General features: G+C 37.7%; 1 protein-coding gene across 1 annotated transcript in view; it reads left to right on the top strand.

Moving 5' to 3' along the window:
* Atad2b (ATPase family AAA domain containing 2B) overlaps window positions 1-14,939 on the top strand; it is a 133,309-nt gene that overhangs the window by 36,940 nt on the left and 81,430 nt on the right. The window contains exons 11-15 of the mRNA XM_032909186.1: window positions 691-806; window positions 1,226-1,400; window positions 4,173-4,261; window positions 9,867-10,026; window positions 13,326-13,416. Coding sequence (XP_032765077.1) covers window positions 691-806; window positions 1,226-1,400; window positions 4,173-4,261; window positions 9,867-10,026; window positions 13,326-13,416 — 631 coding nt within the window. The remainder of the gene's footprint in view (window positions 1-690; window positions 807-1,225; window positions 1,401-4,172; window positions 4,262-9,866; window positions 10,027-13,325; window positions 13,417-14,939) is intronic.

Here is a 14,939-nt window from a genome sequence, read left to right on the forward strand (position 1 = left end):
ACAGTGCTTTCCAGTGTCTTCATTATTGTTCCCTATGGAGAAAAGTTAGATCTCTTTCCTAGTAGATGAATTAAATACTGAAGAGTAAATTTTTGTTTGATTAATTTGTGGTTTGGAGAGCCACTTTGGTAACTAAGGTTTTCTCCTCTGTCATGAACTAAGTTTTGTTTTGGGAGGATGCATAAGATCTATGAGATAAGTGTTAGTGCATACCTGTAACATCTTCTGTAGATTTATCAGTGTTTTAGGTTGCTATTTATCTTACTCCTGAGTCGCTTGATGATAATAATAGCTTTATTTGCCTCAGTTGAATTTTACCTTTGACTTTATTCTCTGTACTGATTTGTATGTATGCTCACAATTTTCTAAAGGGCTATGGGGTTGGAGGTAGATGCCTTTACCCAGCACTAGGAAGGCACGGGCCAGCTCTCATGGTGGATCTCTTGAGTTCAAGGCCAGCCTTGTACAGAAGAGTTTCAGCCAAGACTATACAGAAAAGCCATGTTTTGAAAAATGGGGAAAAAGAAAAAAGAAAAAAAATTCTGAAACTTCTAAAGGGTGAATTTTTGAATCATAGAACTCATAAATTAAATATATATACATTTTATATATATATATAAAATGACAGGTGGGCAAAATTTTAGAACATATAAAATCATTTTATATTAAACTTCCTCTTCTTTCTCCAAGGTGCGGTTTGATAGCATAGGTGGATTGAGCCATCACATACACGCTTTGAAGGAGATGGTAGTTTTTCCACTTTTATATCCAGAAATTTTTGAAAAATTTAAAATTCAGCCTCCAAGGTATGTTATATATTAGATGTTTATTATTGTACTATTATTTTTAATTGATTGACTATCAGTTAATATATCTTTGATTATAAAATTTTCATATATATATTTGGCATGTTCTAACAATGAGTCTTAGAAATTATTATTTAGAGCTCAAAGGCTTGCTTTCCATTTTGGAGTTTAGGAGTCATTTAACACAAGATGAGATCCTTTGTAAAGATGCAAAATTCTAGGCCTTTTCAGAACCATCCTATACCTTTAACCTTTCTTGCTTGTAGGAGTTTGGTTCTTTGAGGACTCACTACAGATAAACTAGAAAAAGCTTTATCAGTGCTTAGTTATTATATAGTAATCAAAGTTATATGTGAAAGAGGGATATCTTAACTTGGTAATTGGTGATAACATTGACTATTTTCTTTGATTCCTTCTAGGGGCTGTTTGTTTTATGGTCCTCCTGGCACAGGTAAAACCTTAGTTGCCAGAGCATTAGCTAACGAATGCAGTCAAGGAGACAAAAAGGTAGCATTTTTCATGCGAAAAGGAGCAGACTGTTTGAGCAAGTGGGTCGGAGAGTCGGAAAGGCAGCTCAGGCTTCTCTTTGATCAGGTGAGGAGACCAACTGATTCAAGTGCACCTTTTTTTTTTCCTTCGGAGCTGGGGACCGAACCCAGGGCCTTGTGCATGCTAGGCAAGCGCTCTACCGCTGAGCTAAATCCCCAACCCCTCCTTTTTTTTTTTTTAAAGAATATTTTTGGGCTGGAGAGATGGCTCAGTGGTTAAGAGCACTGACTGCTCTTCCAGAGGTCCTGAGTTCAAATCCCAGCAACCACATGGTGGCTCATAGTCATCTGTGATGGGTTCCGATGCCCTCTTCTGGTGTGTCTGAAGACAGCTGCAGTGTACTTGTATATAGAGTAAATAAATAAGTAAATAAGTAAAAAATAAATAAATCTTTAAAAAAATAATGTATTTTGTCTGCAAATATAGTTATGAGGAGACATATATTCTAATTAGAGTATGAAATTTAGGATTAGTAATTTGAAGCCTTTAAAGGCATACTTAATCCTGTTATTTGTGGTAAATTGATTCCAGCAGTCCCTAGGATTCCAAAATCTACAGACGTTCAAGTCTAATAAACACAATAATAAAGAATTTTAATGTAGCTTATATACATCTTTATGTGTGCTTAAAGCATCCCTATATTTCTTGTAATATCATGTAATATATGTACTATGTAAACAGTTTGGGCAGATATGTTCAACCTTTTGACTTTGTTAAGAATATCTTGTTTTCGGTTCTAGTTCACACGCCACAACTGTACAATTGAATTAAAAAAATCATACACAAAAATATTTCAATGTTTTAAGTATATTTGTAATCTTGGTTTGGGCTGTGTTCATAGATAAGTGGCGCATGGGTCATGGGTTAGGCACATCTGTTACTTTAGGAAGTAATGAGAAGGGAAAAATCGTTGTACATGGTTGGCACAGATACAGGGTTAAAAAATTTTTTTTTATCTGCTGTTGATTGAAACATCATGAACTGCAGAACATGTAGATGGGGGGAGGGGAGGTTCTTACATTGAAGCCCATTTTCTATACTTCTGAATGTTTATGATGATCCATAAAGCACCTATCGTGACTGTTAGGTTTCACTGGAAACCTGGGATGTAAAGTTATCTTAGATTGCAGTGTTACTGAGGAAATGGGATATACAGAAAATGTGAACTATTTGTGGGGGAATCTTATAAAACTGCATGTTGTTTATTGTCACAGTTGTACTGTAGATGCTTTTCTGTCACTATGGTAAGTAAATACCTGGGACAGTTCCTTAGGAGAATGAGTACATCTGCTCTCATGTTTGCTGGTCTTAGTCCTCGATTGGTCCCTCGATAAGAAAGTACATGATGCTGCAGCAAATGTCAGACAGAACTTTTAAGGAAGGAAAGGTGAAATATTAGTAGTCCAGGATCCTGCAGTCTCCTTCAGAGGGTGTCTTCAGTGACCTGTAAGACACTGCCTCCTGAACATTTTACTACCTTTTAATGTAAGTGCTACCCTAGAGGTTCAGAAATTTAAGAAATGAATGTTTGAGGTATACTTACCTAGACCATGCCAGATTATAAACACATGATTTGTGGAATTCAGAAGTAAATGAATGCTTTGAAAAAGCAGAAATAAATGAGTAGGCTAAATGTAACAGGTACTTTTAAAATGTTATTTTCCAAACCAGAACATGGTAGTATGCAGTTGTCCCAGATATTTTTATTATTGTACTATGTGTGTAGAGCCTGAGTTCAATCCCTAGAATCACAACAAATAAACATCACAGCGAAAGGGAAACCCACTCCTGATCCTGAGGCGAGAGGGTCACTGGAGTCTAGGCATGGGAACAGTACCTATAGTCATTCCTATAATCATTCCTATAGTCAGATAGGATGAGATGGAGGGTTGCTGTGAGTTTCAATCTGGTCTGAGCTAGAGAGTGAGAACCTCTCTCAAACAACAAGCAAATCCCAATTTTCCTGTACTTAAAAAAATTAGTCCTAATATAAGTTTTCATGTACTCGCTGGATTTAGTGAAGGAAGCATGTCCTATTTGTCAGTTTACTTTATATTTGATTATATATCAATAAATATGTGAATAAAAATATAGTCAAGAATTTATTAGCCATACATTTCTGTGGTGTTAGATGTGAAACCCTTTGTGAGACACGTTTGCTGTCTAACACTTCTAATTCCAGCAGATGCTGGGGCCAGCTTGGTCTTCATTGTGAAATCCAGACATTCCTGGGTTATAGAATAGAAATCTCAAAACAAAACAAAATATCCTTTGCATGAAAACGTGATGCAGATGTATAGTTGGTGAAACAGTTCAAATATCATCTAAAAGTTGTTAGTGTAGAGCAGGACCTAGTTAGTGGCTTATGCCTTTAATCCCAGCCAGCACTTGGGAGGCAAAGGCAGGTGGAGCTCTAACTTCGAGGTCATCCTGATTTACATAGAAGTTTCAGGCCAGTCAGGGCTGCATAAGACCCTGGGTTCAGTTTTCATTATTACAAAAAGTTGAAATATATCTGCACATGTACTTGTGGGCTGTGGGGCATCTTAGCTAACTCTGCCCATGATGTCTCCTTTTTACTGTGGTGTCTTTGTTTCTGTTATTTGGTTTTTGATTCTAAATCCTTGCACACATTAGGAAAATGTTTTGAACCCTGGTCTTGCACACATTAATAAAATGTCCTACCATTCAACTATATTCCTCAGCCCTACTGTGTGCTTTTAAATGCTTGCTGCATGTTGTATTGTTTGCTTTTATGTTCATTATTAAGAAAATGCTGTTAAATTGAAAATGAAAATATTAATTTTCTCTTTATAGGCATATTTGATGAGGCCCTCTATAATATTTTTTGATGAAATAGATGGCTTAGCTCCTGTTCGCTCTAGTAGACAAGATCAGATCCACAGGTAATTTTTCTTGAACTGATTATTGATTTTCTTTCCCCACTCATCGACATAGTATTTGGCTTTAGCCCTTGGTTAAACACTTGAAGGCTTATAAGAATTTTTAAATGTGTCTATTTCCTGGAGGTACCTTCACTCAGCACAGGATTAACTTAGAGTCTGTAGCAATTTGGCTGCCTCTGGTTTGGCTACTGTGATAGTTCTGCTGTGACTATTTGTGTTGTGATTCCGTGTGAGTGTTTTTTTCACTTTTTTTCTGCATAGATGTCCAAGATAGAGATTACTAGATCTATAATAAATGCTTACATTGACAAGGTAATACTATCTTCCCTATTTTAAAAATGTTTTAAATTGCCACTCTGTGTGTGTGTGTGTGTGTGTGTGTGTGTGTGTGTGTGTGTGTGTGTGTGTGTACACACACACACTATCATGCTTGGTGGCAAGCTATCTTCTGCTTAGTCATCTTTTAAAATTTTATTCTTTTGAAACAGGGTTCTACTGCATAGCCATGGCTTAGAATTCACTAAATCGGGCTGTCCTAAAAGTCTTAAAAACAACATTCATTCATTCATTCATTCATTCATTCATTCATTCATTCATTCTGCTCAAGCAGCAGAGTGCTTTTTTCCCCATGGGGTGTGCGTGCGTGCGTGTGTGTGTAGATGAGAGGACAGCTTTTGGGTTTTGCTGCTCTCCTACCATGATGGTCCTAGGGATTGAACTCAGGTTTTTAGGGTTTGCCTCGGTCTTTACCCGTGGAGCCACCTCTCCAGCCCCTCTCTCCTAGGTTATGTTCCTGTAATCTGAGAGGATTTGAATTACTCCTTATCTTGTCCTGCTCCACACCAAAGCCTAGTTTTTCTCTTATTCATCCCTCTCACTTTATTTTGACATAGCGATTATTTAGAAAAGTATCTAATTCACAAATGTAACTATTCACCAGAAAATAATGTTTGCATCATTGAATGACCATGTACATCTTGGTATAGTGACCCTGTTTCATTTTACTTCCTGAAGGGGTTTAGTCAGTCAGGTTCCTGCCATAGTCTGTCCAAGGCTTGTTGTCAGCCTAAATTCCCCATCCTAATCTACCACTTCAGGCCCTGCTTCCACATAGTTACCTCATCCATCTCTGTCTACTGCCATGTTTGATTTCTGTTCATTAGAGTCATTGTTTGGCCTAAGAAACTGGCACTACTCTTGAGAAAACATCCACAGTTAGTGAGTGCCCACCAATATTTTTGGGTATCTCACATTCTGCTCTAGAGTGATTGTGGTATTTGAAAATGGAAGGATTTTTGACCCTGTACCGGTATGCCACATCCAAATCCACCAATTGCCATAAAAGAAACCATATATATATATATATATATGTAGAGAGAGAGAGAGAGAGAGAGAGAGAGAGAGAGAGAGAATATACTATGGTATTGGACCCAAAGCCTACATTATTTACCAAGTTGTCACTTGGAGATACATTTTCAAAGAAAGCTGTTTAATATGAATGCTACCTGTAAAGGGGCAGAGATACCTGATCAGCCAGATACATTGATGTCACTGTAAGCTCACAAAAATCATGAAAAAAGCAATAGCATGACATCTTAGCATAGTAGCTCTCTAGTAATAGACCTCTGTGGGAAAAATATAAGTGATAAGAAAGAATTCTACAAAATAGGCATAAAGAAATTTAATGAATTAAAGTGAATACAGACAGCTCAACAATATTTAGAAAGTAATTTATGACATAAATGAGAAACTCAATAATTCAAATAAAAATTAGTGTTAGAGGAGGATAGGAGATTCCTCCAGAGGGTTGGAAAGAGTGCTTAGTGGACAATCATGAGGACTGAGGTTCAGATCCTAACACACATGCAACGATCCATGCATCTTGCAACTGCCTGTAACTAGCTTTGAGGGATTGGGTACCCATTTTGGATTCCAAGCATTTGGTGCGTACCTGCATACATATGTGCATACACACATGCACACACATATACATGCATCTTTAAAAATACAAAAGGTTAATGAGACAGAGTAGGTTAAAAGAAAAAAAAAAGTGAAAATAGATATATAACATACCAGAATCTAAGAGCTATACTAAAAGCAGTATGTATGAAGGCAATTTATTACAATAAGCCCAAAATAAGAGTTAAATGTCAAATAAGTAACTTAATGATGCATCTAGTAGGTGCAGTGAAACAAGAATAAGCCAAACTCAAATTAGTAAAAGGAAGAAGTAATAATCAGAACAGAAACTTGTAAACTTGTAAGCATAAAAATAAAGTGATCTGTGATGGAAAAGTTTTTTTAAAATAATATTGACAAACATCTAGTTAGATTAATCAGAAAAAAGGTAGCGAAAACTCCCAAGTAAATGTAGTTTCAAATCAATAAACATTTTGTAGCTATTGTAAAATATAACAGTGGGAATTTTATGAAAACCTATATGATAAAAGGAAAATGTAAAACCCAAGACACATTAGTTTGTACACTGATGACATAGAGAAATCGGCTGGAACAGTAATAACTAACAATATTGAGCCTGGTGTGGGGATGCATGTGTACACTCTCATCCCGAGGAGATGAAGGTCAGAGGAGCAGGGGCTCAAGGACAGCCTCAGCAGCTGAGGCTAGCCTAGGGTGTACGAGACGCCCTTTAAAACAGTAACAGCAAAACCAGACAGGAGACAAAATAATAAGAACACATCATTAGTGAAAAAGACACCCAATGGAGAGAAAGCTAAGAGCAGTCACTTCTTGTAGAATTTCTAGGCCTTTAGAAAAAAATATTAATCATATTAATTCTTTTCCATTTATTCCAAAAATATGAAAGGTTGGGAAGCCTTCCTTCCAAATCCATTTTATCATCGTTGTAATAAGAGCCAGACAAAAACACAGCAAAAATCCCTATAGACCAGTGTCTGAACATAAATGCCAATGTTTTTACAGAATATGAGCACATCAGAACAGCTTATCAAAAACTTCATACATTCCAGTCAAGTGACATTTGTCCTGATGATCTCAGGATGATTTGTCACATACAAATGAGTAAATATAGTATCTTACATCTTCATTGGTTACTTTCTCTCTCTGTGTCAGTACACCTGACCTAAGTGAGGAGGGAAGATCCACTTGGCTCATGGTGTCAGAGGCCTCAGTCTGTCAGGGCCAGCTGTTTGTTTAGGGTGTATGGTATGACAGCCCAGGTGAAGTGCAGCATCGAATTTGGGCAAATCTCATGTGAGCCAGAAAGTAGAGAGAAACTTTCCAGGGGAAAATGAAGTGACCTACTTCTCCAATTACACACCACCCCCTACGTATGACTTATCCTAACTTGCATGATATTAGGAGTTTATCAAGGAATTGATCTGTTGCTTAGAGTTTCCAGGGTCACTTCTTGAAAACCAGTTACACCAGGCAGCTGAGCTCTTCCATAGGCGGGCTTGTGGGAGACAGTTTATATTCAAGCCACCACTTCAGTTGAGTGATTTGAATAACAGTTTTCTAATTGGATACAGAAAGATCCTCCTGCAGCACAATGCTGGTGTGTATGATAAATCCCTGGCAGCATACCGACTGGGCTGAAGCTGTACATGTTACTTCTGTAGCATCGTAACATGTAACATGTAACATCTGTAACATGTCTACCCTCACAGCACTTGCTTAGTTTAGTACTTGAAATTTTAGCCAGAATAATTAGGCAGAAGAAGGAAATAAAAAGTGTTTAAACAAGATAGTAAAGAATGCAAATTATTGTTGGATAACATGATTCATTATATAGAAAAATGAAAGGATTCCTCTGAAAGGGTTTTTAGAACTTAGAAATTAAGCCAGAGCTAATTGGTCCGGCTTAATTTCTAATATGGTGGAAAGACAGCCAACTTACCAAGTTGTTTTTTTCTTCTCTGTATGCTTGCAATTATAGTCATGTACACTTTCCCATAAAGGAAATGTTCAAAGAAACGAAATTGGCATGCAAAAAATAGTAGCACTCTTCTACAGTAATATTAAACTTGTTGAGAAAATCAAGAAAGCAAGTGCTTCACAATACAAACAAAATACCTACAAGTTAGTGTAACTTAGGTAATAAAATATTTCTATATGAACAGAAGCTATATGATCAGGGGCTGGAGAGATGGCTCAGAGGTTAAGACCATTGATGTTCTTCTAGAGGATCAGAGTTTGACTCCCAGGACCCATGTTGTGTGACTTATATCTGTCCATAACTCCAGCTTCAGGGCACCCTCTTCTGGTCTATACAGATTCCCACATACACATGTTTATACACACATTCGCACAAACACATGTAAATAAAAATTTAAAAATTAAGAGGTTGAATACAAAATGGAAAAAATAGAAAGATATCTTTATTAACTAATTACCAAGAGTATGTAATACATCAGTGCAATTTCCCCCAAAATACCATGGACATTCTTTAGAAAACTAGATGAAGACAGCCTTAAAATCCAGATGAAAGCACAAACACTGTGTTATCAGAGGAGTCCTATGGACTAGAACACCAGAAGTACTGTGACACTTGATCTCACACACTGTGCAAGTGCTGCAACCAAACAGCTGCTATCGGCTGAAGAGAAACAGACAGATTGAATAGAAGAAACCAACGTGTCTGTTATAGTCAGCTGGTTTTCAACTTTAAACTGAATATTTAAGAAAGATGACTGTTATGAGAAACTTGTGGATTTAGCTCAGTGGTAGAGCGCTTGCCTAGCAAGCACAAGGCCCTGAGTTCGGTCCCCAGCTCCGGAAAAAAAAAAAAAAAAAAAAAAAAAAAGAGAAACTTGTACTTCCTCAGTTGAAACTACATCAACTTCCTATTCTATACAAAACTGACTCTAAATGGTCCACAGAGCTAAAGATAAGATCAAAACTCAACAGTACCATCAGTAGACGACCAAGCATCCAAACATGAGCCTGTGTGGGTCATCTCAGATTCAAATGACAGCAGTGGTGAAACTTATAATTAAACATACTAGCTCACTTTACTTCTGGGTAAGATGCCCAAGTCATAAAATTTCAGCCATCCAACTAGAAAACATAAATCATGTAAATATAAATAGTATCTCACATTTCAGTTTTGTTTGTAAGTTTTTAAGCACAGCTAGAATAGGCAGAAAATTATTTTTAACTTGGTGTATGTTTTCCAGAAATTGTTTTAGCAGTAAAATAAAGAATAGGAGGGGGCTGGGGATTTAGCTCAGTGGTAGAGCGCTTGGCTAGGAGGGGCAAGGCCCTGGGTTCGGTCCCCAGCTCCGAAAAAAAAAAAGAACCAAAAAAAAAAAAAAAAAAAAAAAAGAATAGGAGTGAGCACAGTTAGCAATCTAAGAAAAACATCATTGCTAGAAATAGGGGAACTGTAGAGGCCATACATTTCCAGATGGGAACCAATGTTCAACACCAAGATTGCTCTAAAAATAGAGTACTATAACCCCCGCAACTTTCTGTGCACTTTCAGTTTTGTTTTCTCTGCATTGTCTTAATATATATTTGGGGTACAATTATTATATTAGTACTTAAAACTTTATTATTAACACGAATGTTTACATTTTTTCTTTTGTCAAATTTTGCATGGGCTTTTTTTTTTTTTAAACAGCTCTATAGTGTCAACCCTCCTTGCTCTTATGGATGGATTAGATAATAGAGGTGAAATTGTTGTTATTGGTGCTACAAACAGACTTGACTCTATTGATCCTGCACTCAGGAGACCTGGTCGTTTTGACAGAGAATTTCTTTTCAACCTGCCTGATCAAAGGGTAAGAAGTTTTTGTTGTTGTTGATATATGTAAGTGTGTGTGTGTGTGTGTGTGTGTGTGTGTGTGTATGTATGTGTGTGTATGTAAGTGTGCTGTATGCATGCGCGTGTGTGTATCCATATATGTATGTATACACACATGAACATGTATACTTATGTATACACACACACATACATGTGTGTATATACACACATATGTAACTCACTTACAAAGCATATACTCTGAAGGTGATACCCCTTGCCACACTTTGCTTTCTTTTACTTTGCATTAGTTTAAATCTAAGAAGGGCACAGCATCACATGATTCTGTGCCAACGGTCTTCGAAGGAAGGTTGCATTGGAATTTGGCACTAGCCGTGCTACTGTTTCCATGGGCCTGAGTTACTTTTCCCTAAATTACTTTGATTGTGTTTGGTTTGCCTTCAGGAAGTCTCTATGTTGGGGTTTTTGTTTGTTTTGTTTTCTCTCTCTACACATCAGCATATGTCTTGCCCGAGTAGAACTCAGTCTCATCTTGACCATAAACATTTTCCATTTTAAGAAGAGCTGTGTGCTTTCTTTGGTTCCAGAGACCTCGCTTATAGCCAGCAAAAATGGCCTTGCACTACAGCCTTGCAGACATAGTTGCCTTTTAGAAGTTCTGTTCCCAGCAGGCCCCAGTAACCTGCCCCCAAAGTTCAGCAGCAGAAGCTTTGAAGGTTGTATTTTCACTAATTTTTGCTTATGGGATATCTTAGTTAATAATTAAAAAAAATCTTGTGTAGCACTCCTTGTTAATGCTTGCCTATAATCCTAGCACTTTGGGACTGAAGCATGAGAATTCTAAGTTTTTAGTCAGCGTGGGTTACGTGGTAGCTTAGAACAACTAGAACAACAGCAGCAAACTATGTATACTTATTGAACAATTCATTCTTGTTCTACTAGCATTATCAGAGTGCTCAAGAAGCTTAGGGAAAGGACACGTCCTGTTGGGTTTCTGCAGGTGCTTATTCCACACCCACACCAGCACTGACGCCATTATCATGTTTACTTGTTATGTGTCTCTAGTTGGCCAGACTAGGTATTTCCCCCAATAAACTTTAAAAAACATTTATTTATTTTTATTTTATTAGTATGAGTATTTTGCCTGCATGTGTGTAAATGTACTAAGTGCATGCCTGGTTCTTGCGGAGGCCAGAAGAGGGTACTGGATCCCCTGGAATTGAAGTTACAGATGGAGCATCTGGGACTGAGCCAGCTCTGCAGCCACCCTCCCTAAATATATGTCCATAGATATCCTTTACTCAGAATTCCATAGTTAACATACAAAAGTTTAGTTAGTTAAAAGCAGTAAATAGTATTTGTTATGTTGAGGTATTTAAAAAATGTTCCCTAAAGATGGTCATTTAGTATACAAAATGGTTTTTAGTAAGTTATAAAAAGTTCTTTCCTTCCTAATTGTAATTGAAATTTTTGTGTTGATTTGTTCCTTAAATTTCCACGGAGAATTCATATTGGAGAGGATATACTAGGAATGAGTATTGCTGTCTGTGAAATGCCTGACTTACATATTTAGATGTAGAAGACTTAGCGGTTAGGATTGCCAGGCAGACTGCACCCTTTGTAGGATATTCTGATACTTCAGTTTGACATCTGTCTGCATACCTACCCTTTATAGACTTAGACTTGAATCCATAAACAAATTTAAAGACTTCAAAATGCTACCAAGTTTACCTTTGTTAGGACAGCTCTCTTGCTCTTTTAAAAATATTTAAATTTATTCTTTGATAATTTCATAATTGTATATGTTTTGATCATACCCACCCACAACTCTCTCCCTTCAGATTGCCCTGGATCCTCACTCAGTAGCAACCCATTCTTCCCTTTACTTTGTGTTTTCTTGGGTCCCCACCCCTTTAAAAACTATCTCACTGGGTCTACTTAGTGCTGCCCATATACACATAGTAAATAGGTTTGGAGTCATTCACTGGAGCATGGGGCAGCCTACCAGTGCCCACACCCCTGGTGGCTCCTTAGTCAGGGCTGGGGCTTTCTGCAGCCCTCTTTGATTCTGTGCCTATCTATGCCAGTAATGGCAGCTGGTGTGAATTCATGACATTCCACAACACTCACCCTTCTCGTTCCTGCATCCTTTCTGTCCCGTCTAGGATGGTCCCCACCTTGGGGAGGGGTTGGAGTTGGAGATAGTCTCACTTTCATTGCTCAGGTGCAGCTGCCAGAACAGTTCAGGGCCTAGAGGTGAATCAGTTGTAGGAGATATGGCCAAAGTGGGTATATTGTTTTGATACAGAGAATTATCAGTTTGTGATAACCAGCAACAGACTATGCCCAGGGTTGTGCCTACCAGTTCATGGGAAATATGCTTTGTTCATAGGGACATTGTCAGTGTTCTTGGGCCTGGCTTTTGGAAGAGATGTATGTTGTTTTCTACTCTTATGTAGTATGGATGTGGTTAGTTTGCCAGTTGTTGCTAATGAGAAGAGGAAAGGAGTTCAGGCTTTGTCTTTAGCAGCATGTTTAAGTTACCAGTGATTCTCAACCGTGGTTGCATACATTTGATTGGAATAGAGTTTGTTCAGGAGACAATTAGAAGAGATTGGAGGGAATGTTTCACAGTCTTGCTGTAAAAAGCAGTCTCGGGCTGTTGATGGCTTCAAGAGAAGAAGCGCTTGTTGGGGGATTCTATTGACATGATTTTGTTCCCCAGATTCCACAGTGGGAACAGAGAGATGATTCCAACAGTTTTTCTGTGATGTCACATGCATACACACTTCTGCCTACCTCCCCACCACTAATAATAACATCCAAAAGGTGATATGTAGCAAAGTAAAATTTAGTTTTAACATCTAGCCACACATTAGCGATTCACTATTTAATGCTACCAGTAAAGTTTCTTTACCTCTTAGAATATTAATTGTCTAAACTCATGAAACAGATAAAAATCTTAGGGTTTTTTTTTTTTTTAATTTTTCTTTTTATGTCTATGTGTACACTGTAGCTGTCTTCAGACACACCAGAAGGGGGCATCAGTTCCCATTACAGATGGTTGTGAGCCACCGTGTGCTTGCTGGGAATTGAACTCAGGACCTCTGGAAGAGCAGTCAGTGCTCTTAACCGCTGAGCCATCTCTCCAGCTCCCCAAATCTTAGACTTTATAACCAACAGGTTGATATGAATGCCAAGGTGTTTAAAATTCTTTCAAAACAGATAATGACTGAGTGTGGGATTACAGTTAGAATTTGTTACAGCAAACACATGAGAAGTTGGAGCTGTCTTATGCTGCTGTACTCTTCTTCTTAGGCCAGAAAGCACATCTTGCAGATCCACACCAGGGATTGGAATCCAAAACTGTCGGATGCATTTTTAGGAGAGTTGGCAGAAAAATGTGTTGGTGAGTGCTCCTATTTGAACTCTTGACTGTCACTGCTTGTCCTATTCAGTGTCCTGTCCCCTTTATGTTGAAATGTGAATGAGTACAGTTTTATGTCTTTAACTGTGTAGTAGATGGCTCTGCATTCATATTTAAAAGTTATAAAAATGTTTCACTTAAAGTTTCACTGAATTGAATTTTCATTATGTCAGGTGTTCGATGAACAAAGCTTAGAGGCGACCTGGGTTTCACTGAATGCTGACTGTCCTTCATATTACTACAGTGTCTCCTTTTAGGGATTATCCCTTCTCAGACATTTTACTAAGAAAAATAAACATAAGAGAAAAAAGACAAGACTGCAGTTCCTATGCTTTATGGACAGGACTAATGGGCTCAGATTTAGACCTATAGCCTAGAAAGAAGTTGGGTGGGAGGAATCATCAAAGAAAATACTTACTGGTATTTGCCAGTATTGCCTCAAATATAAAACTTTTCGCCTCAATTTAAATACATCACAGTAGAAAACCTCACCACAAAGTAAATGAGCATTGCTGCCCTAAGAGGCTGAGAGCGCTGATAGCCACAGGAGATGGAGCTCAAGGCTTTCTCTCTTCTAGCTAGCTCTGAAATAAGAGGTCAGTAGTAACTAAATGCACACAAAGGAAAGCTCCCTCATTCTTCCTCCTTCCTCCTGGCAAGAGAGCATGCACTCAACCTATTTCTTGGATCTCTTTCAGACTCTGCAAAATATAAAAAAACAAATAAAAACTACCTGTCTCCATGAATATTTTAAGCATTATTAAGAAATTCCTCAAATAACTCCATTAATAATATCTACTTGGGAAAACTTTAAAGTTACCAAAACCAAAAAGAACAACTTAGTTAAAAAAATTCATTGTGATCCACTATCAAATAATTAAAACTTAAATAGAACATTAGTCCATTCAGTTAGCTACATCCGAATTATCCTCTTCATCCACAGGGACTTCCATCTCCGAAGCAGCATCCCTCAGCTTTTGAACCACAAAGACCTCGACATCTTCTGGTGAGGAGAAAACGTAAATCTCTCCAGCACTACACCAATTTAAGCTTTGCCTGGTATAAGAGAGCATGCGCCAGACCCATCTCATGTACATTTGGCTTGATCTTTGCAAAGCCCCGAGCTGCTTTATGGGAGAGGGTGGTACTTGGTTAAATGAGACAAAACCAAACCAAACCCAGTCTTTCCTTTTTAGATTCTCTCCCCACCCTCTTTATTTATCATATTATGGTATTAGAGTTTAGATCAGACTGGGAACCTTTGTAGATTTTTCTGTGAATCTTTCACAGAATGACCCTTAGTTGAAATTTACAGACGTCTTTAGGAAGTGAGAAATTCCTTAAGTAGCTATTCCAAAATCACTGTCTATTACCCTACCTTTCATCTAAGATGCTGCACACTGTAGTTTAATTCCTTATCTTAATATTCGATCTCAATTTTCATGTGTGTTTCCAAAGGTCAGCCAGTATTCTACACTTTTCCAAGTGATTTATTTTAGCTTATA

The sequence above is a fragment of the Rattus rattus genome, chromosome 7, assembly GCF_011064425.1.
Source record: "Rattus rattus isolate New Zealand chromosome 7, Rrattus_CSIRO_v1, whole genome shotgun sequence".
NCBI classification, from domain to species: Eukaryota; Metazoa; Chordata; class Mammalia; order Rodentia; family Muridae; genus Rattus; species Rattus rattus.